This window comes from Patagioenas fasciata, chromosome 1 (genome assembly GCF_037038585.1).
Source record: "Patagioenas fasciata isolate bPatFas1 chromosome 1, bPatFas1.hap1, whole genome shotgun sequence".
Lineage (NCBI taxonomy): Eukaryota > Metazoa > Chordata > Aves > Columbiformes > Columbidae > Patagioenas > Patagioenas fasciata.
Genome location: NC_092520.1, coordinates 127658761 through 127679396, shown reverse-complemented (window position 1 = coordinate 127679396; position 20636 = coordinate 127658761). Strand labels below are relative to the sequence as shown.

Genomic DNA, 20636 nt, shown 5'->3' with positions numbered 1-20636 from the left:
ACAACTGCACCACCTTTCCTGATAGCTGGTTTGTTTTCCCAAATCCTGCAGAAGCAGATTCCCCCAGTCTCTGCCCCAGATGTTTCCAGCCCGGCAGATGAGACACAGTTCATATATTCTGAACGTTGGTAACAAACATCCTGTGCCTTCCCAGCCTAGAAATTGAACTTGGTAAAAGTTAACTGGGGAGAAACCCAGCACCCTTCCCAAAAGAGACATCATGAAGGGTTGGGGTAGAACAGGAGTGTCAAACTCATTTTCACCAGGGGCCACATCAGCCTCAAGATTGCCTTCAAAGGGCCAAATGTAATTTTAGGACTATATAAATGTAACTACTCCCACCCCTGAGGTAGAACATCTGCAAGAGCATGTTAAGTCTCATTTATAATTTCAGTGTCACTTATTTTTCTGACTGTTATCTAGCAAACCAGGAGCAACACAGGCACAATGACTGAATTTGAGGTTGCACAGTGCCAGGAGTAAAAGAGTATGAGAGCTGCTTTGGCTGTGTCATTCAGGACAAAGCAGGGCAGATTTGGCGGAGAGAGAGGTTTTCAGGGTTTTCTGTAGGGATTTACTTTAGTTTGACAGGAGACCTGACACATGCAGAGGCAAGTGTATTCGAGCAGGGGCCCAGTCTGTGGACCTCTTGGCAGAAAAGGTGTCACGGCCATGGTGAGCCAGCCTCAGGTGAGCAGGGGTCAGGGAGCCCTCAAAGGTTGTCGGGGGCAGGGGGAACACACCGCTGAGAAGGGCACTTTCAAGGGCAACCTGCAGATGAGGCAGGACACATTAAAGAGAGGACAGGACGCACCGGCGTTCGCAGCGCGTGCAAAACAGCACTGGCCCGGCCCCAGCAACGGCCGAGCCGCAACCGCCCTCCCCAGTGCGCGGCTGTCACGCGATGTCTCCCCCCACTTCCCCCCCCCCGCTCCGGCAGGCCGCGCCCTCAAGCTGCCACCCCGGGGCTGCGCGTGCGCATTCTGGGCTCCGACGACTGCGCTGCTGGGCGCATGCGCTGACCCTTCCGGGTTTCCACCCTGTTTCCCTTCCCCCCCCAACCACCCTTCCCGCCTTTGCCATGGCGACACCGAGTGGCCTGATCCGGGCCCTGCACCGCGGGACCCTCGGCCAGGTAACCGGCCTGGAACACCTCCTCCGTCCCGGGGGGACGCGGGATCGCCTCACGATGTGCTCCGGCTTGGCTGAGGCCCGCGCTGCAATCAAGGCCTGCCCGAGCGTTAGCCCGCCCCGAGTGCAGCGAGCCGGCTCCGCGCATGCGCATTGGGGAGACCAGGGCGGTCGCGGAGGGCGGGGCCGTGTCGGGCGCTGTGACCCGCTGACGGTTGTCGCCTGTCGGGCAGTCCCTGCTGTTTCACAGGCGGTTGTCTCTGGCGCCTCTTAGCTGTGGGGCTGTTGCGCTGCGGGGCAGGCGGGGTGTAGAGTCAGGGCAGAGAGGGAGGCCTGAGCCGGCAGGTGAGGTGTGAGCGCGCAGCGGCTGCCTTCGCCGGCCTGGTCGGTGTCCTGGTGGTCGTTTGAGCGCTGAGGTACCACTGGGTATTATTCAGATTTTCGTTATTAGCCTTAAGTTTTCCCCAGATCATTATGTTCCCACATTAAATGTACCTACAGGCTTCAAGCTCCTGGTTTCTCCAACAGGAAGAAATTAAAAATAATAATAAATATATATATATAGGTATGTGAACATTAGTTAAAGGCTCTGTGTCAACCCTTGGCACTTAAGTTCAGTGAGATGTAGTGGTTTAATTGGCTTAATGCATTGTAGATTTTCATTGTAACCGTAAGGAACCACAGCTTGCCTTTCCTGCTCCTCTTCCCCCATTCTATTACAAAATTGAAATAAAGGAGCAGTTGATTGCATTCATCATGTTTGGGAACGTACCCTCAGCAATCAGCCAAGTCAGGTAGGAATATATGTGTTTGTAGGCAACCTGCTTCATAAAATTTTCTGTCTATAAATTATTTACCTTACCAATTTATGTAGCTTGTCATCTTGTTTTAAAATGAGTGGAAGAATTATTTACTAAAAAAACCTGACAATAATACTAATGTTGCATCAATTTAGTGAATATTTGTTTCCGTTAGCTAAACAATTGGCTTTTTAATGAAAATCATGCTCACCTTCATATATGATCCAAATCCTGAATGGTTTGCTGTTTCTATACTTCATCCAGAATGGGTATCAGGGTAGATGTCTCATGTTGCTTGTGAGAAGAAACAGGATAATTAGAAGACCAAAGGTGACTTTCAGTTTCTTGGTGTTATCCATGCTATGTGTGACCTTGCAGCAACTGTATTCTACCAGTTGCCCTCAACCACAGAGTTGCCATTCTGAGAATTTCAAGCTAAACCATACATGAATACACTAAAAGCAGGTGTGTTAAGGTTAAATTAATGCATATTTCAGTTACTTATGAAGATAGCTAATATCATACAAATGACTTGGATTCTGCCCTTCCTATTGAGGAGGTAGAATGGGAGGGAAAAAAGGAGGACTTGTTATCCCCTATGATACTTTCATAATTGATATTTTATTTAGTAACTGTGTGCTTCCTACTATGTGTTACTGTGAGGCAGAGGTAAGGTTTCTGTGCTTACTTTTTGTTTCATAATTCATTTGTGTACAATACTACTCTGAATTTTAATCATACAGAAGACCTAAAGGGGCTTGATATGGCATACTCAGTAAGCTTGTTGAGTGCTTCCATTCCTTTAGGTGCTTTGATTTCATTGCACTTATATGTACCTAAATCTTCCTAGGTTTTTGACACTTAAAGTTCGAACAGTTACACTGTTCCTGTAATACATTTGCCAAAGCAAATGCATGCAGATCTTGCAAAGATGTTTCAAACCACTCTATTTTTAGAAAAAAAGAACTGCAAAGTTCCTTGAAAAATATTGAAAAGGTTTATATATGCTTATCTTTCATGGTGGCTCTTGGGGATCCATTCAGTATCCTAGCGGATACATTCCCCTGCCCTCATTCCTCTAGCAAAGGATTCTGGTTTATCCCACATCACAGAGAAATCTGCCCTAAGTAGACTTGGCTTTGTTAAATATATATTCGCTCTGACATGAACTTCGTTGCCAGCTCTGAGTTGCCTGTCAGATCGAGATTACTCATTGGGTACTTTGTCACTTGGTTATTGTTACCTGATGTTCTTTAGATGTGATAGATCTAAGAATGTACATCCTCACTGTTATTCTTCAAATGTTTGAATTTGAAAAACAAGAAACCCAAAGTTGGTTATGTAAATTCATACTGCCTGCCCCCAAATAACAGTAGTAATTTAAGTTGTTTCTCTAGTTTTAAATTTGCAAGTCCAATATGCTGTGGGCTTTTGTCGCTTTCCTTTCTCACTTTAAGTGCCCTCTTATGTCTGACTGGAAAGAATTGCACTGGAATTGAAGTGGTATTTCAGTGCTTCTCTAAAAGAATTGAAGAAAAACTGGTTTCCTAATTTATGCTGTTCCTGTTGCCAGACTCGACTTCAGAGTATTTCAACTGTTATGGCAGACAGCTTGGAAGAGGTTGTGTATTTACTATGTGCTAATGAGGAATATTCAGATTTCAAGCTAGAAATGTGTTTATCTTAAAGCTTGAGCAGTGTATGTCTACTGGCACCCTAACATTTTTGATGTTTAAGCATTTCATAATGCAGCCACAGTTATTAGGAGATATAATTTCTGTGGTTTCAGCTTTGTTTCACTGTAGTGCAAAGTTCATCGTTATGCTGGATTTATCATGCTGTGGAAAAGTTCCTCTATACTTTTTGTTTTACTTAGTTCTAAGATGCAACTAGAATATGTAGGCATAATATATGTGGTTAAGAAGAAAGTAATACTTTGTTAGAGAGATTAATTGTATTTTGGCTATCTTGGCTTTTAAGAGCTTATTTTCAAATTCCTTGATTTATTATTCAGTGGTCTCTAAGACAGGGTTATAGAAAGCCATTTCATCAAATCTGTTTCTTTGATAAGACACTCTTAAAAATGGCAGCTACCAGGTACTCCAGGGAATTACAGATAAAATTCTGAGAAATCCAGCTATGGCACAACCTGTCAGTAGGGAAATTTAATCTAAGGTGAGTCAGTCAGCTGTTGGTATATGACCTGATAAAATATGAATTGGGCTTAGTCCTGTCAGCAAAGCTCTAGATGTTCTTGCTACTAATGTAAGCATTCAGTCAAATCTTACTAAATCAGGCCTCACATTGGGTCTGTCAGTCAGTGAATTTCATGGGTTAGCTGTTACATCAGTTATCTTCAACTGATAATCTCTCTGTAGTCTCACTGTTGCAAAGCCAAATAATTTAAGATCAGAAGTGGTCAGTGGTCGAGTCCCAGCCTGTGCGAGCTTTCTTTTCTCTAGTTCAGACCTTCATTTTTAACCATAGCAGCTGCTGCTGCAAAAAGTCCAGGGAAGTGAATAACGACAGGGACTGTTTGTGCTGTGGGTGAAAAAAAATCTTATCTATCAGCACTACTAGCAATGCCAGTGACTAACTGCAGAGCATTTCTGTACTGGTGTGAACTCAAGCTTTTGGACAGAGTATCTCCTTTTCTCCTCTGTACTCCATAATGGCCCTCTAATTTGTTCAGAGAGGAGCCTAGTCAGCATTGCACATCCCCCCTTCAGACTCTGACCTGCATAGCTCCTTCTACATAGTATGTTTGAGATATACCAGAAGATATTTTACTACCTTCGATGTTACCCAAGTGGCAAAAATTTTTTCTCTTCTAGTAGGAAAGTAGTTCTCACTGTTACAGTTATTGTAGCAATACTGTAATACCTGTATTGCTTTTCTTTCTGAGAACATCTTTTAAAGAAAACATGAACCTCTCATTTTGTTGCCTTTTCTCTTTTTCCCTTTTTGGTAGGTAAGCCTTCCCTGGCCTTCACACATGATGTATTGTGATGACTGTGCTGTTGTTGCACACTGTACATTTTGACATCCTACAACTTTCATCTCTTGTCAATTTTCACAAGGGTCTGATGGATTCTCTTTCAGTTTTATGTGATGCAGAACTCAATCTTCTAGCCACAAGGGTTGGTATTTTTAAACACGAAATACTTTCCTTTTTGTACTAGAATTTGGTAATTTTTTTTCTAGCACTGAAAGTTAGATTTGCTGTAATGAAACTCAGGACAGTGACTCTAGCAGGCACTGTTTGGGTCATAAAAAGCGAAGACTGGTTTGAGTTCCAAAGTCACAAGGATGATGCTTCTACCTCTATGTGAGTGGTGCACAGAATTAGTCATCTCTGGTGGACATTTAGTCAGGACCATTGCAAGTACGAGACCTTCAAATCCAAGGAATCTTAGCCAGTGTGTTGGTAATCTCAGCAGCTCATTTAGGAATGTTCCGGTTTCTTTACCTTAGTTAATATCTGAAAAATACCACAGGGTAGATCCCTGTAGGTGTTGTTACTCTAGCTTGCTTTACAGGTTGTGACCAAAGATTGTGCTAAAATCAAGACATATTTACTGTGTCTTCCTCTACTGTGACAGCCTGCTGGGTCTTGAGGCCAAAGTTAGACTAGTCTGGTATGTTTTGCTCTTAACAAACCCATGCTTGCTGTTGTTTTCCTCTAGTTATCTTCTAGGGAATTGCAAAAGATGTTTATTGTTCACTGAGAATTGATGCTAAGCAGACTACCTCCCAGACTGCTCCTCTTTTTGGAGACAGGAATGACATTTGTCCTTTTTTGGTCTTCTGATACTTTGCTAGGCCTCTGTGAACCTCAATTATTCTGGCCACTATTCTCCGTATTTTAAGAAGATATCTTCAGACTGGTTGGCTCTGATTAAATTGGATTCATTTTTTTGATGAAGTATTGTTCTTTCTGTATTCAGGCCACCTGATCACTCCATTGTTACTGTGCTTGTCATGTTAGTGACTGGTCATGTTTCATATTTTTTAATGAAGATAGCTGTGAAAAAGGCAGTTAGATAAAAATTGAAGGGTTGTTGTGGAGGAGACCATTAAAATGCTTTTTCCCAGATTGCAAATTTAATCTCAGAAATTTTTAGCTATAGTTACCATATGGGTTCCAGAGAAAGGAAGTAACTGAAATTAACAGGCCCTAATCCTTAAAGATTTCAGATGGTAGTTAAAACTAGAGTGGGAGAGAGAGCTCAAATTTTAATATCATTCAGATATGTTATGAATGAAATGCAAACAATTAAAAGCATCCGTGTTCCCATCTTGAATTTGTTGCTGTCACATAGGGGTCAGTTTGTTAACCATCAATTCAATTAGTCCCCAGCTGCATGTAACAAGCTACACATACATAGAGGGTACTGCAGCAGATCGACTTCAGGACAGACTTCAAGGCAGTCCTGTGCTGAGATTGATAGATAAGCGGGCAGTTTAAGTGCCTGCCTTGGATTTATGATTGTGGCCATCCTCAATGTAGCATCCCTTTCTTCTAAAGAGCATGAAGGTTGAAGGTGGTAAAGTGCTTTTGACTGAGAAAAAGGCTGGAAATACGAATACCGGTTTGACAGCAAAGACCTGTCCTATTTCCTGGTATCCAGTATGGGGTCGTTCAGTATGTTGTAATCTACAGGACCCTTAGGAAAGATCTAAGTGACTTGAGAAATGCTTTCCAAGTATGCGCAGCATCTATGTGAATTCAAGTGTAGAAACTGGTACGTTTTTTAAAATTTCATGTTTTCCTATTTTCCTGAATTTTAATGTTTTTGACTCTTGCTGGGCACAGATACTAACAGTTATTTGGTTACCCAATTCTTCCTGAAATCAAATGGATTATGTTCCAGCTATTTGGATTAAACTTCTAGTGTCTCCTATCCACACTGGAATGGAAGTAATTTGATTTTGTTTTAATCACTAAATAATTTATGTTTAGTCTTCTAGGGAAACTGGCTTATCTTTTAGATGAACCATTGGAGGTGTTCTTTAAGTCAGAGTGAAATCATTGACTTGTGTATCATTTTCAGAGCTGAAGGGAAGTTAGTCTGCAGTGAGAATATGCATTTCTCGGGTCTTCACTGGATTTGGGAGAACTAAGATTGCCACACAGAAATTAGATCTTCCAGTCGTAGAGACACTTCTCCTACTCTGCCTTACTTAATGCCTTGTCTCTAGTGGATTTTGGCCACTGTTGTAGCTGCACAGGAGAGAGCCCCCATTGAAGACAGAAATGAAGGATCTTTGAGGCGTGAACGGGTCCTATTCATTTCCATAATGGAGTTCTAACAATAAAGTCTGGCAAACGTAGATTGTTTTAGCAGGAAACAGCCCTTTATTCCAGCGTCTTGGCAGGGCTTGGGTAGAGTCCCACCATTCTTTCTCCTGCTGGCCCTTGCTTGGAGTTTCTTGGCTGATCCTGTTTTTTCTCTGAAGGGACTTCTGGTTTTATTAACTTGTTTTTGTACAGTGAACGTAATGAAAGATGCTACTCTGGCAGCCCTGGATGTTAAAGTTTTGTGTAAATTTCTCTGGTGCATATGTTGGACAAACATATTGTGGATTGTACGGTCTGTAGTGGATCACCTTTGCCTCTAGACCGTAGACTGGGGGTCTTGTTTTAGTGCTGTTTCATTTTCAGATAGAATTTTCATTTACTAATACAGCAAGTACTATTCTAGACATTCAACAATTACTTTTTCCATGACACAACTTGTGGTTTATGCTAGGACTCCAGGGTTAGAAGAACAAACATTTTGTGGAGTTGACTCAAATTACAATAGGATCAGAAGTTGAAGTGAAGAAAACCCTTAAACATTAAGTCAGTTAAGTCAGTGTAGATCACATATGTTTTGAGCTCTGTTCAGTTCATAAGTAGTGAATTGAAATTGTTTTCCTTTTGGCCATTTGATCCCTTGACTTTTGGTAACTGTAACAATATCATTCTTGGAGTTCCAAACGCAAACAAATCACATAGCAGATTTTATCATTTTCTGTTGTATCAGGCAAATCTATACATCCACTGGACACGATTAAATACATTTTTGTGGCCAGAGATGTCCACTTTGAGACTGTACTGAAGTTCTTCCTGCAAGGGAAAGGAAATAAATATATATTTGAATATATGTATACACACAGGCAAAAATATGCAATGAATTCTTATTCATTCTTATGCTGAAATGTGATGATTGCTACCAGAAATGAAATGTCTGCTTCTATTTTTTACTTCAAGTTGTTTGAATTGCGCTAGGGCTTGCTTCCACTTCTTGGAGGTGGCAGAAGTAATGGAAAGGTGAAGTTTACCTCATTGCTTCAGTGATGTCTGTACAATATCTAAATGAAGAATTAGTGTTGTGTGGAGGGAGCACTAACAGGGATTTCCTCAATTTTCATGGTATAGCACATAGGTCATGTTATGAACTACTACCACAATGCTGATCGTCTCTACATAACCAGGCAGATAAAACTCTGCTATGCTTCCTTAGCTTAGATGGCACTTTCATAACTGTATAGACTAGGAAATGTTTTTGCTCCGGTTACTTTGTTTATAGATAAGGGGTTTGGAGCTTTAGAGTACACATTAGAAAGTGAATTAAGTGCTTCTCATTGATTTTTCAAAGTGGGGTAAGCCCATCTAGTTCACCCACATCAGTGGATGTCAATATTTAAGTTCCTGTACAGAAAGATCCCAGGCTTAGGTAGTGATAAGTTTCATTTTGAGGCTCAGAGCTCCTGTATAACTATTGTAATTCCCAGAAGTATTCAGAAGCTAAAGTGAGATGAAATTCCTCCCACTCTGACAGATGGAATATTTGTGGTTTTGAATACCATCAGTGCAATCATCTCATTGTCGCTTCTGGTCACATACATCAGTGACAGTCGAATAGTATACCTTGGTCTTCATAGCCTGCTCCTCACAATCTGGATGCTGAATTATTAATCTCATCTGAAAGGTTGTTGGCCAGCATTCAAAAAAAAAAAAACCAACACAACCCAAACAAACAAACCAAAACAAAACCACAAACAAAAAACCCACAAACACCAAACCTGATTGGTAGCATCTTCACAACGTCCCCAGGCTCATCTTTTTTTTTATTTTGCCCAGGTGCACAGTTCCGACTTTGGAATCTGCCACCGTAGCTGCGTCTTGGAAATGGTATAGCAACATTTCCATGTTAATAAAAAACTCCAGGCTTCCTGATGATCTCACCGAAGATTCACATAGTAACTGTTTCTGTCACTTGCTTTCACACTTGTGGATACTCTAATATCCCTGTCCTTTGGCACGGAGATTGCTAAATGACCTGTTTTGAGCTTACCCAACAGGAGGAACAGTTCCTTTCAGGGATTCTGCCTTAATCCTAGGTCTCATGGGCTTTCACTTTTCTGCTTACCAGCATTGCTTTTTACATTAACAGCAGCAAAGAAATAGGGGAAGTACAAACTTTTGATGACAGAAGCACATTATGCTATCTTTCCTAAATATAATCCTTTTATAGCCACATCAAAGTTTCTTTCATAGGTGGTCTTTGACTTCTACTTGAATTGGGTTATCCATTTGCAAATATTTTTCTTGAAATCACATACTTGCCAAGATGTGGAAAGACTTTACTTGATAGGCATCCATGGGGTGCTTCCCTTTTGTGTGGAAGAACAAAACAATTTCAAACATTTCAAAGCTTCTTTGTTGCTTATGTAAAGTGAACAAGGGGTCCAGCCCTCTGAATTCCTGACTGAATCTCATTTTGCATCTCTGCTGGCAACAAATTAGCCCACATAATTGCTGCCACCAAGAATGAGTACGCATCCTGCTCTTCATACACTTCCACTGTTTTGGTTTGATTTGTTTCTGGAAGACATCCGCATTTGATATCTTTGCAGAATTAAAGTGATGTCAGTACTTTGCATGTTCATCAAGGATTAAGCCAGGTCAGAACAGCCAAAGCTGCTGTCACTCCCTTCAGTGGGACATTTTTACAGTTGGCCATACAACACTGATTGTAAATCTCTAGGAGAATACTAACCAATCCTCAAAGACACACGAAGTATTACACATCTCTGGGATACCTGCACTACAGGCAGTCAGCTTCTTTTACACTGATGTGCTCCAATGTGTACATCCAAATTCAGAGTTGGTAATTTGCCTGGTTTCCTGTGGACCAGTTTGAATAATACAGGTAAGTTAAGTAAGCAAGAGAGATCTCATTTTTATAACAAAGCAGTGAGTGTCACACATGAACTAGAAAACTTTTCATTTGATGTTTTTTGGCTTAAGGTGTGTAATAAGCAGGACTGTGACTTGGGTGGCTTGTGCTGTGGCCATTCTAGTTTCACAGGTAATGTTCTATAAACTTCTACATGCTCTAGATCTCAAATATGATAACCCTTAATTGTACTGCTACGAATACTTGCCTGTATTGCTTTTGTTTTACATTCCTTAGATGCTAGTAACCAAGCGGCATACTTTTTTAAGCAGCGTTTTATTGTGCTAGTGACTGAAAATGGTGGTGCACATTTTATATCAGTACTACAAGAACTTCCTCTCATGTAAGCCAAAAATTTGCTCTGTATACAGAAGGTTTCATCAGTTGTCAATCCAGTCTGCTTGTTCAGTGGACATACAGACACTACACTCATCCTATTTTCAACCCAACCTTGGATGAAATTGCTTAGGAAGAGAATATAGCTTTTGTTGACCATTTACTTTTTGTGGTCAGTGCTTATATCTAAACTAGGGCATCCAGATGAGCTTCTGTGCCCGTGGACACAGGAATGTGCCTTAGCTACATCCTCTTGGAGGGCAAGACCTGGCCACAAATGAACACCTCTGTGTTTGTCCTCCTTATCCACTCCTCATCTTTTGTTTGTCCTTTCTGTGGAAACAGCCCAGTCTTGTGATTTCAGGACCAACTTGCTCTGATAAATACAATTTAAAGGTAGTCTATGAGTATTGTCTGTCTTCAGAAAATGTTTTTAAAATTCTTTAGAAGTCCCCAATACAACTATGATTATGATATCTGAAATATTTAAATTGATAGAATTCTCTCTTCAGCATAGACAAGAAGGATCAGCTGTAACAGGTTTTTTGTGTATGTGTGCACCATTAGGGAATTTACTGAGACTTACAAGTCGTAAGGCCTCTCAATAGCCATCAGGTGATTTTAAAAGTTTCCTTTTCACCTGAGATGAATTTCAGGCAGTGACCACAAGGTGAAAGTTTTTGAACAGCTGTGTTAATTTTGGCCCCACGTGAAATGAAGCCAGCTTTTCCTTGTTACAGGAAATTGCCAAATAAAATAACAGAGAGGAAGTGAACTACTCTTTGAGTTTCTAGGACAATATTCTGAAGAAATGTAGTCATTCCAAACAAAAAAAAATTTTTTAAAAAACTTCCCTCTAGATATAAGTTGATAGTCTTTGTTTATATCCCATAGGGCAATCTTGGTAGCAAGCAGACTCCTCACTTGAAGAAAATATATTAAAAAAAAAATAATAACTCTCTTTCAGCTAGAGATCAGAGAAGGAGCAAGAGCGATCAGATGTTATTCAGAGATTTGGATACTACTGTGATCAAAACCATAAAACTACCTAATTTCTCTGGAAGGGAAGTATTTAGTTGTAAGAGCATTCTTCAGCTTTTGTTTTGCTTTAAGATTGTGACGTTTTGGGTCCTTAAAATGGTTTCACCTATTAACTTAAAATCACATCAGCATTTCATGTATAAAACAACCTATATTTATAATGAAGAAATACAGGATGTTTTGAAAAGCTGGATGCAATTTTGAAGTAATTTCAATTTGAAACTGGGTCCATCTTTTTGAAATACCCTGTACAATACACTTCTCTTTACATTTTGACAGTAGCACCTGTAGCTTGCAGCAAAGTGAGTGCTAATTCTTCACTTATTGCTATCAATTTTATTCTATTGAAGCAGTATACATGTCTGAATGTGAGTATATACCAGTTTACAAGTGATAAATGTTAACCTATATTTCACATCTTTTGACAACATGGCATGTTTTTTCAAAGCATGTCAGTGTTCAGCTGCTACCCATGTAAAGGCCTCAATTAATAAATTTTGTTAAATGCAGGTAGAAATACTTGAATCTTGAAATGCCACAAGATCTAGCCCATCTGAATAGAATTCTAATTTCTCTTCCATCCTCTTTGTTCATCGCACTTTAACCTTAAGCATGCCTCTGTAGGATCAGAGGCTCAGACAACTAGAAGAGACCCAACTAGAGATGACCTAGGGCTTCCTCTGGCCCAAAATAAAAATTAACTGCCCCTACATCTTTATCAACACATCTCTTACATATCTATATATATATATATATATATATACACACATATATATATATACACATACAGAGAGAGAGAGAAAGAACCTCTCTAAGCACTCTTCTGATAAGTGCTGCTTTATTTTCTTTTCTGTCCAGTTCTACCCTCCCAGTCTATAATACTGTGTTCTACATGCTGTTTCTCTAGCTTGTGGGAAACTGAGGTAATAGCAGAACTTAATGAAAATCAGGATATAACCTTCAGTACTTCTCCATTCTCTTAATAGTATCTCTTCTGCTATAGAAGGCTATTAGAGTGGTCTGACATTACTAGTCCTTGAGAAATACCGCTGTCTGCTGTTTATAGCTGTAATTTCTTCTTAGTTCTTTTTTTATTCCTGCATTTTTCCAATAATTGAAGTTAAGCTGACTCATACAGAGTAACTCCGCTTAGGTGAGGTCCCAGAGTGGAGCATGAGGTTCCCTGCTTTCCCTTGCCCACTGCTGCACTGTGTGCTTTCTGTCAGCCCACAGGGCTGCATCTGGATCAGGAGGAAGGCAGACCTGGTGGAGTGCTTTGGGGAGCTGTTTGCGGAAGGCATCTGTGCTCTCAAATTTTAATTGTTTGGTTGCTGCTGGTTCAGCCACATTGTTCAATGAATGATAACAAGTTCTTCTATGGATTTGAGTCTTAGGGGTGTTTTCCACAGTGTAATAAGCCTGTGTCTCCACTCTCTATTTCCCTTGTGCCACCTTCTCAAGCAACACCTACAGTACTGTAACTGTTACATTTTCAGCTTCCAACATTGTGTGCATCTTTTAATGGATTTGGAAGCAGCATGTACTGAACAGGCCTGACCTTCATGCCTTGCCCGGCTGACCAGAATGTTCCTGCTGATGGTTCAGCACACTCAGCTCTTGCTGAAGCCTCCTGTCAGTGAGGCACTAATTTGGCTTACCTCTTAGCACCTTACTTGTGTGGTCATTGTAAGAACATAGTGTTACTGAGTCCTTTACCCTTTCACTGAGTCTGGGTTAAAAGGGTTGATAAGACCTGCAGTTAATGCCTGTGGTTAGGTAGTTTGCTTGAAGAAGCTTTATGCCTTGGCTTAAAAAAAAAAAGTAAATGGTTCGAGAATAGTTAATGCAGAGTTAAGGCTGATATAGGCTGCTGCTTGTCTTGGACCATTTGAAACCATTAACTGCAGTTCTGTGTATGTCTTTAAAAACCAGGAGGTTCAGAAGTACTGTGTGTGTCAGTGTGCATTGGGCTTGCTCTGTAACTGCACCTTTTTGGGGTGTGCCTCAGCTTTGAACAGATGCCATAGCATGCTGTCCTTGCAGCTGATGTGGGGAACCGTAGGGAACACAGCCTAAAAAGGCTGCCAGGTTGTGTCCTTGCTACGGAAGACATCGTGATTTAGAATAAGATTGCTCACTGCTGTTGGCTGCATGCACACCCACTGGTTTTTTCCTTCACTGACTGCACAAACCCTTTCCGCTCTGTGAAGTGTTATCTCCTCTTCATGTCCTAGGAGCTCTGCAGAATATTTGAGCCAGCTCTTCAGTTTTGTAGACTGCTGAGTGCTTCAAAGTCCATTAGCCAGATTTTGTACAAACTGTTTCACTGAGTGCAGGAGGGAAGGGTCTGTGGCTGCCTTGGGTCCAGAGGTACCTTCTGTTGTGTGGCGGTGTGAACTGTGGCAACCTGCTGTAGATAAGCCATGTGTCTGTCAGTACAGCTGTCACTAGCGCATTGAGTGGCACGTGGAGCTCATAAAGGCAAATGAGAGAATACATTTGTGGGATGCAGCATACCACATGAAAGGATCCATTTGCTTAGTCATCTTTAACAAGGCAGCATGAGAGGGCAGCCTAACCCAGACACAGTTGTACTGTGTTCTTTTGCTAGCCCCGGAGGGCAGAGTTAAATTTATAGGGTGGGGTTGGTATGTGCTGTAAATGTTTCTCCTTTAAATGTGTTTCTCATTTTAAATATAAATATTAAAATCTTACTTAAGTTTAAATATAAATGCATTTGACATTCAAGAAAGGGGTACCAGGCAGTGCTGTTTAAATCTTAATTTAGTTCCGTTTCTGAGCAACGAGTTAATCCTTTTTCAGAAACTATCTGAAAATTTGCTCTGGTCTAAATATCTTTCTTTCTAATTTAATGTTAGCTCTTTAATGCCTAATTTTAAGAATTAAGCATGCTGAAATTTCATTTGTACTTGATGAATTGGATGTATTGAATTACCAGATCAAGATAAACATGTTTTAAAGGTTTCTACTGCAGAGAAGTAATTGCTTAAAAAGCAGTAATGAAGCAACTGTAGTACATAGACTGCTCCTGTGTTTCCCTTTTCCTTCATATTTTTTTCTCTCGCTAATAATATTAGCACTTAAATTATCCCAGTTACGCTTTAAAATTTATGCTTTAGCTGGTAAAATCAGACTCGTCTGGTTTCACTTCATTTTGCTGCTGAATAGCTGTCTAAAGACAGGTTTTGCTAAACCAAGATTAACAGACGAGCATATCATTTTAGCAATGAGAGCTTTGAAGTTGCACAGCATTAATGAGGGAAATAAAAAAATGTCATAGATGCAGAAGATGCAGGAGTTGGGGACTTTTGTCAGCCAAAGAATTTCTTTGTCTCTGAGGTTGAGGCAAGTTTTTGGGTTTAGTGGGTTTTTTCCTTCCCTTTTGGATCCCTGTTGGGAGGATCTTCATGTTTGAAATTTCAAGTATTCCATTTTGTATTTTACTTGTGTCTGTGTTTGCTTAATGCTGCTTTTTCTTCGCTTTGACTTTTACATTTTCTTTTCCTCTGGTAAATTTGAACTTGCTTCAGTTTAGGACAACTAGGGCTAAGTGAACCGCCACGGATAAAATTATAGCAAGAAGAGCAAAGTCTGTGAATGATCCTTTGCTGTTTCCTGAGTTGTTCCAGTCTCATTAATCAGCACTGGTGCTGTGGAAGCTGCGTGGTGTGTTATGTCGCCAGCACAGCAGCTTCTCCGTCCCTTTCCCCCACCCCCTGCGTGCCTACACAGTGGGGAAAACTAGAGAGGGAAGCCATCAATCTTTTCTGTCATAGATGTCAGCAGTGATTCTCCTGTCGGCTTCCTGCTCTCTCTGTCGTGCCCACCACCTGTGTTTAGAATTAGCTCTGATGCTGCAGATCTCACTCAGCTCTTCACCTGTTCTGCCCTGAATAAATAGCTGTTAAAATAAAGCAGAGCAGCTAAATGCTATAACATGTGAATAGTAACCACCACTGTGGGTTGTGGACTGATTTCTGTTGCAGCTGCTTTTGTACTGATGCTATTGTAATACTATAATGATTTTCTGTAATGATGGGGTTTTAAGGTCTAGAATCTCTTGCTTGTGTTTTTGCCCAAGGGTTAGTTTGCAAGCAAGTCTTTATTTAATGTAAAGATGAAAATATTTATTAGATACGTTATAGATAGAGGCATAAACCTATCTCCCATTGGTTAGCTTGCTTTGGATAGCTTTATGAACAAAGCCTAAAGAAATTAATTAGTCTGAAGCCTTGCCCCTAGTTGCAGTTACTCAAAGAATACAATTAGCAAAAGACTCTTTGGGAGTCTTATACCTCTGTGTCTGGTTAGTGGGGGTCTTGAAAATGTAAGCATCTGTCTTCCCCATCACTGGGTAGATTGAGAAGCTGAGATGTACTGCTTCTGTACTCCTGGAGCAGAATTAATGTCATAATCTTGTTGTCTGTTGTGTGAAATAATGGATCTAACCAGCCCAACTTTTATGTATACTTTTATATAATTGTATAAATGTTTTCCTGTGCAGTGCTGAGAATTGTCTGTCAGCTTTCTCCTGCCTCCTTGACTGGATGCTAGCTTTTTCTATTTTCAAAACCCACTAAGAGATGAAAGTGTTTATGAGGCATAAGGGTTCCTTATAATTGTAGCTTGTCTGCTGTCATTTCAAGTGTATGATGGCAATCTTTATGTAGAGTTATAAAGAAGAGAGGCTCTGAAAACTTAAGTCCTGTGAATGCTTTCACTTGATTTTATTTGTGTAACACCTTTGTGAATTGGAGAACCTGTATCATAACTGATTATACTACATATTTGAGAAGCAGTTTTCCGTTGGCCATGTGAGGAAAATACATGTATTCAACAGGTAAATAGTTGTATTAAATCCTCATAGAGTTCATAAAGCTAAATATGAAAGGTACTAAGAATTGGCTAGTGACATGGGATGTTTTTATCTGCATGGATCTTTTCAGTGTGAATTCTCCGCACTTTCAGAGGCTTGAATTGGTTTCTTCTTTTGAATTAGTACAATTGGAGGCTTCCCAAATCACTAGTTACCTCTCCAAATAGCTCTATTTTGTAGCCATGGTTTGTGTTTCAATATGATGAGCGTGTCATGCGTGAGTTTGCTTGTTGCTTATCTGGGTCAATTTAAAAACAACAACAAATCTTCTGGTGAAGTCTTAAAAATCCTTTAAAAAATAAAATTTAAATGAAAAAAGGTAACTGCGTGTAGGTTTAAAGGAGGCAGAGGTGTCGTCTTATACTAATAAACAAAGGAGACTTACCATTTTAAATGTTGCAGATGTGGTGCTGAGCTAATGGAAGGAGCCCTGTAACTTTATGGTCAGTGCTACAATTAAATGCTTTCAGCAATTGGGTCATCTTCTGCTTTGCACTTGATTTTTAGTTTGGAAAAACAATTCTAGATTATGGTTAGCTGTACGCTTCCATGCCTTGAGCTCAAGGAGCCTTGAACTCTTATTTTCCAGACTCACTAATCTTTAATTTTTAAGACTTTTTGTCACAGATTTTTCTAAAGTAACTACTAATATTTTAATTTCCATTTTTAAGCTTGTAAGTGTTTTTCCTGAGTAGATTCTTAACTTTTTAAAAGATGTTTTGTAGCTGTTGTGTTGTTTATTATATATAAATATATACATATACATATATATATGTATATAGATATGTAAGAGTAATATGGAGTCAAATTGTATGGATATCTAAATTAGAGGGTGTTAACAACGTAAATTTGAGTCATCTGAAAGTCATGGAATGAAATAGAGTAACTTTATTGTGAAACTTTTTCGTGAAACTTTTTCTACAGCTGCAGATGGTTTAAGGAGCATATGGCATCCTGCTCTGGAGGTTGCAAAAGGCTTTTAAACACAATTGGAAATGCAATATGTACAGCTACCAGCATCCAAAGAACTGCATAGCTGCTTTTAGGATTTAGTGCTGCTGGACTGTGGAACAGCTTGGAAGCTTCTCTGTGTGCTTTTTAACAGACAAAAGAATACTGTGTCTGCTTTCTGAGGTGAACATTTTAACCCCTAAAATTGACTGTCCTCCTTCTCCAGGTTTCCTATAAATAGTGAAAGGTCTTGTTTCCTGATACAAAATGGCTGATCATGCCTAGTATGTGAAAAGTTTGGCCCACTAAGGGTAAAACAACAACAACCAAAAAACACACACACAAAAAAGAAACAAAACTGAATCTCAGTTTAAGATAGCTCTATTTTTTTGTCCTCCCTTTGAAGATTTTTTTTTGCTTTGGTAGATTGTTGTGCGTATAAGTTTAAGGCAGTTTGCATGTTTCTTTTAAAGATTCATTGGTCTTCAAGTCAGTCTGCCCGTTTCATTAATAACATGAGAAAGCTGTGTATTTTCTGTACATTTCCCTATATGACTGAACAGCATCAGGTTGACTTCACTAATATTCTTTCACAAAATTCTTTCGGTTAGATGAGCATGCTGCTAACACCTTCTTTCCTTTAAAAATAAAGCTGTTTGCGATAGTCTTTAGGAGGCATGCAGATAGGATTTCCTTAATTCTAGCAACTTTGGTGTGTTCTCCAGTTCTGGCACGTTTGTCTCATGAGCAGGGAATGAATGTGGTTTTGACTTCCAAGTTGAGGCCTTGACAATTGTAGCTTCCCTTACTGCAGGTGTGGCATATGAGAAAAGCTCTGCTTGGGTCCAGGAGAGCAGCATTGAATTTTGGAAGCTATCATCTTTTCCAGTATATTCTTTCGTATTGAAAATTGATGTGGTCATACTGTAGGTTGTTGGAGACAGAGTCTAGCCATCCTGCTCTGGGACAAGAATGTAATACTTAGTACTCATTATTTGAAAGCATTTTCAGTAGAAGGACCAGCAGTTGTTCATCTCATCCTGAAAAAGCAGATTAGGTAAGGGAACACTTAAATCTTAACGATTTTGAGCCAAGCTTCATTTGGAAATGCTGCTGAGAAATATACCGTGGTGTTTGGAATAGCCATGCAGAAGTCTTGTTGAGAGAAAACAAATAATGGATGTTAAAACATCTGTCAGATTTCACTCCTGTTAAGAGCATGGTGATTAACATGCAGCAGTACTAGTGTAGGTGCACACACCACACAGAGTTAAACATACGAACAGCAGGCTCACACTGTGCTTACTACAGATGTCTGAATGAGTGAGTGCCTGTGGGCTGGAGCTGCATGTCTTGTGGCTTTCACTCTGCTCCATTGGGAAGTCTTCACTCCTTTTGTTTTTATCCCTTTCCAACTCCAGTACTTTTGAGCACACACATCCCATCCCCTGACCTAAGAGGTCCATTGAAGTGCATTCCAGCCCTATGATTTCATGGTACCAGGCAGAACTCCCCTGCCACGCTGCTATGCTGCCCGCTGCTTCTCATGGAGTGAACAAACAGGGAACATAAACTGTCTCCAAAGGAGCAATGTTCTCTGTGTATTTTTAGTGCTAGAAATCCAAAATTAATTTAAGGGTGTTTTGTGGGGGCTTTTTTTAATACAGACTTCCGCTAACACAATGGAATATTTCATACAACCCTATTTGCTGTAACATCTCATGCTTCATGTTGTTAAATGGCATCAAAGGAGTTAAAGATGAAAGACTCCTAGTCAACTGGTCCCTCAGCTGGGAGTCTGTGTGGTTTGTTCTTTGTAATGTATTTGCTAGTGCTTTAGTCAGGTCCAGCCTAGCTCAGTTTTCATTATTGGATTTTTTCATTTCTGCAAATTCCATGCTTAGGTTAAGTAATCACTGAGCTTAGACTCAGTATAATACTGCTACTGTTTGTTTCTCATGTTTAACGTGGTATTTATTGCCCATATACTGAACAAACCTTTCATAAGTAGTTGTTTACCATTTGAATCTACAAACACCATTAAAGATGCCACACTTGCTTTCACAGGTACACTCTTTACTGGATAGACAGAGATCTTTGTTATCTCTTTATATGAAACTGTGTCCATTTTACATTGTACTTGCGTGTTTTGTTTCCAACATATAGTGTGTCACCAGTTGCTAACTAATACAGTGTTACAATAAACCTATTTTTAATTAGCTTCATTGATACCCGTAAACATTTGGAGTTAGTACAGAATTTGTATCTGTAGTGTGTGTTGAAACACTGATACTTTGCATTTTCTTGGTGAAAAATGTCCCCAAACTACCTACTTAAATATCTCTGTTGCATTTGTACCATCTGAGTGCATGATTCTCAAATTAGGGGGCATAATTTTGCCAGTACATCAGATATGTTCGTAGTGACTTAATCTACAGTGATCTGAGAAGGGAAAAAGGCAGCTAATGAACATGTTGTGGGACGCATATGAAGCAGAGGCTTCAGCTGCAAGGGAATGGAGTCTGCATGACTTGGGGATCCACAAGGTTTGTAGGCAGAACCGTTCTCCACAGGCTCAGGGTGCCAGCTCTTTTCAGGTCAAGGTATTGGCACGTGGGCTGATCTATGCTGACTGCACAGAGATTCCTGCTTTCTGGTATAACAGGCAGTTATCCCAGGGGGTAGAGTTCTTTCTATACTGAAGTAGCACTAACTCAGGGTCCCAGGGATGAGAACTAATAACATCAGGGGACATTTCAGGTAGTGCTGTCTTTGTCTAGACTGCAGCTGAAAGATGTGCAAGTTTCTGCATCATGCTTTAACACTGTTGTCGTGGTTGAGATGGACAAACGACATAGACCAAGTTCTTCCAGGATGAAAGTAGTAGATGCCATTTATTGCCACAAGTGCATTTTTATACAGTTTTACCAATTCATGTGTCTCTTCACTATTGGTTACAAGTTACAGCAGTAACATCTCATTGGCTAATTTTGCTATCATCAATGTTACTCTTCTACTCCCTTCTCTCTCACGGGTACATCCTTAACGTCTCCAGATACTCCTTTACTCCCATCTTTCTCATGGGTAGGCCTTCATATCTTCAAGGCTAATTTCTGTTCCCATGCCCTCCGTCAGGGAATCCACGGACCCCCCGTAGTCCCCCACACACTGTCATCCTAACATTCTTTATTTGATGCACATCCATAGCGGATTTCTAGAACACCATAAAATTCCTTAGCTATTCTAACAGTG

General features: G+C 40.2%; 1 protein-coding gene across 2 annotated transcripts in view; it reads left to right on the top strand.

The window, feature by feature from the left end:
* The first annotated feature begins 1010 nt into the window (after window positions 1–1010).
* WARS2 (tryptophanyl tRNA synthetase 2, mitochondrial) overlaps window positions 1011–20636 on the top strand; it is a 44271-nt gene continuing 24645 nt past the window's right edge. The window contains exon 1 of one of the 2 annotated variants that reach the window (XM_065846466.2): window positions 1011–1135. In XM_065846466.2, the coding sequence (XP_065702538.1) occupies window positions 1082–1135 (54 nt within the window). In that variant the 5' untranslated portion in view covers window positions 1011–1081. Of the gene's footprint in view, window positions 1136–1314; window positions 1926–20636 lie in introns of those variants that run through there. The other variant, XM_065846476.2, reaches the window with a different exon arrangement.